At 45.3% G+C, this 2,347-nt stretch overlaps 1 protein-coding gene across 1 annotated transcript; it reads right to left on the bottom strand.

Moving 5' to 3' along the window:
* Positions 1-857: 857 nt before the first annotated feature.
* LOC116545959 (beta-defensin 103) lies at positions 858-2,015 on the bottom strand. Its single transcript, XM_032272360.1, has 2 exons — positions 1,750-2,015; positions 858-1,087 (listed from the first exon to the last, which is right to left on the bottom strand). Exons 1-2 carry the CDS (start codon positions 1,805-1,807, stop codon positions 942-944), a joined length of 204 nt encoding a protein of 67 aa, XP_032128251.1. The 5' UTR covers positions 1,808-2,015; the 3' UTR covers positions 858-941.
* Between the last annotated feature and the right edge of the window lie 332 nt (positions 2,016-2,347).

Below are 2,347 nucleotides of genomic sequence, written 5' to 3' on the forward strand. Positions count from 1 at the left end.
TACTGTCAGACAGTAATTCTAACAGTAGCAGTGAGTCAATTCTGGATGGAAAATGAGAAAAAGGCTCATCTTTTTTGAGTCCTTGAGCCCTTCTTCCGAAGAGCCTCCTTGTATTGTCTTTTTTCCATACATAACGCCTTGGGGTCTGGTGTCAGGTATGAAGGACCACACACTCCATTTGCTGAACTCCTTCCACATCAACATTAAGAGAGCACTAGATAGTTAAACTGCAGTGCCTCCATATCATTCGAATGATTGAAGGACTCAAGTCAGAACCCTGTGGTGAATTAGAGGAAAGACTGTAAGCATTGGGAAATCAGCTGTGTTTTTAAGATGGAGATAAAATGTGAGACGGTCCCGGAAGGACAGGCTAAATTTAGAGATGAAGTTGGAGGAGCAATTATGTATCAGACATGAGGTCAACCACAGCAGAGGTGTGGGTGAGAGAAAGCAAAGTGAGTATTTGAGGAAGAGCCAGGTTCCCTATTTCTCTGAAGACAGTGGTTTTAGAAGGAATTGGGATGACCTCTGACGGATGCATGAACACCTGAGAAATAGATTGGGTGGAGAGATGCCATCTGGGGTGGAGGGACTGAAAGATCTAAGGCTTGTGTGATACAAAAGCAAAGGGCGTGTTTCAGGAGAGTGAAGAGTCCAGCTTCACTGGGGCATGACATTCAGAAAGGAGGACTAGAACCTGGCAACCCTTAGATAATGTGGTCAGGCTCCCTTGTAGATTTCTCCAGAGATTCTACCCTCTTTGAATGAAAGGCGAGTCCTTAAGACTTTCTAAATTGCATTTTTGGAAACAACTACCAAAATAACCAGAATTTTTTTTTAAAAAATGAAGCTCCTAATTTTTTTTTTAAAAAATTTACTTTTATAAACATTATGGAGGCATTTCCACACTTCACAACATTCCCATCATGTTTCTGGGTTTTTTATTTCTTTCTTCGGCAGCATTTTCGGCCACGCGTCGAGCACTTGCCGATCTGTTCCTCCTTTGGAAGGCAGCTGAGCACAGCACACCGGCCGCCTCTGACTCGGCAATAATATTTCTGTACTGCGTTTATGATTCCTCCATGGCCTGCAATGACAAAACAGCACACATGGAAAGATTTTAGAAAGACTCTGGTATATGTACAAGGCTTCTGGAATTCCTCAAATAACACATCTGTTGCTTTTCTTGCATTCTTTTGTTTCTTTTTCCTTTTTCTATAAAATCAGGAGGTAAAGGTAGGACTAAGCAGCCCATAGGCGATGTTTCTACGGCTGCAGCTCAGCTGTGGACCCACAGTGGCACTGGGGAAGTGGTGTGACCCTGTGACTGCCACAGGAACAGTGTGGGTGCTGGGGCTGTGCTGTCCTCAGAGGCAGGCCAAACACTCTGCCTCCAACCACTGCACTGAGTAAAACAGGAGGCTGTGTTTCTGTTCTCAGAGTAAATCAGTCTTCCCTGCTGTATTCAAATATTGTGTCAGTTTCATGTCTCATCAGCAGGCATAGCAATCTTCTAGGGGAAAGAGATAGCTTTTGGGAGCTATTTAGTTTCTTAGGAGTAGATCAGGAAAGACTGAGAAACCTGATGTAAGGTTTGTAATGATTATTGTCTGAAAGAAAAAAATGGTGTTGCCTGGTTCCCATACAATGAACCTGCCTGGTCTAAAGGGCTCTGAAGGATGGAGAGGGACTGACTCTGAATATATGCTCCCAGTTAGTTCGACCCTTGGATTTCCCAGCCCACCTTACCTGGAACAGGCACCAAAAACAGGAAGAGCAAAGCAAACAGAAGATAATGGATCCTCATAGCTGCCAGGCTTCACTCCAGGCTGAGACTGGATCTAAAAGTGTGCTTGGTCACTTTATAAAGGTTCCAGCCATTGCTGCAATTCTTTTCATGTTACGGTGATGATGTTATGACATGTTTCCTGGTGTGTCATACCAGTGCCTCTCACCATGCGGAACACACCCATGCCAGACGTAATTGGGAACCCAGTGGTGAGGCAGAGCTCCCTGTGGAAATGTGGCTGTCCCGCTGCTCTCTGGACTCGAGGGGCTTGTCTGGGTATGGGTCGGATCGGGTTGTGGGCACATCTAGGAATGCTGTGGGCAAGAATGCCCCCTTTGGGAAGTAGTCTCAGAGCATGTGGCTGGGGCTGACTTGCTCGAACGGTTTACTTTGGGACCTTTTTTCCTCTTTTTAAAATGTTGCAAGAGTCTAAGACCCTCCTGGGAACCAAATAAATCCAGTTCTGGACATACTCAGTATCTGGCAATAGGACTGGATTTTTGGTAGTGAGGCAAGGGAGCAAAATGGGCTACATTCAAGGTTCCCTGACCCTCTGGC

The sequence above is a fragment of the Sapajus apella genome, unplaced genomic scaffold (genome assembly GCF_009761245.1).
Source record: "Sapajus apella isolate SASKATOON/1434 unplaced genomic scaffold, GSC_monkey_1.0 scaffold456, whole genome shotgun sequence".
NCBI classification, from domain to species: Eukaryota; Metazoa; Chordata; class Mammalia; order Primates; family Cebidae; genus Sapajus; species Sapajus apella.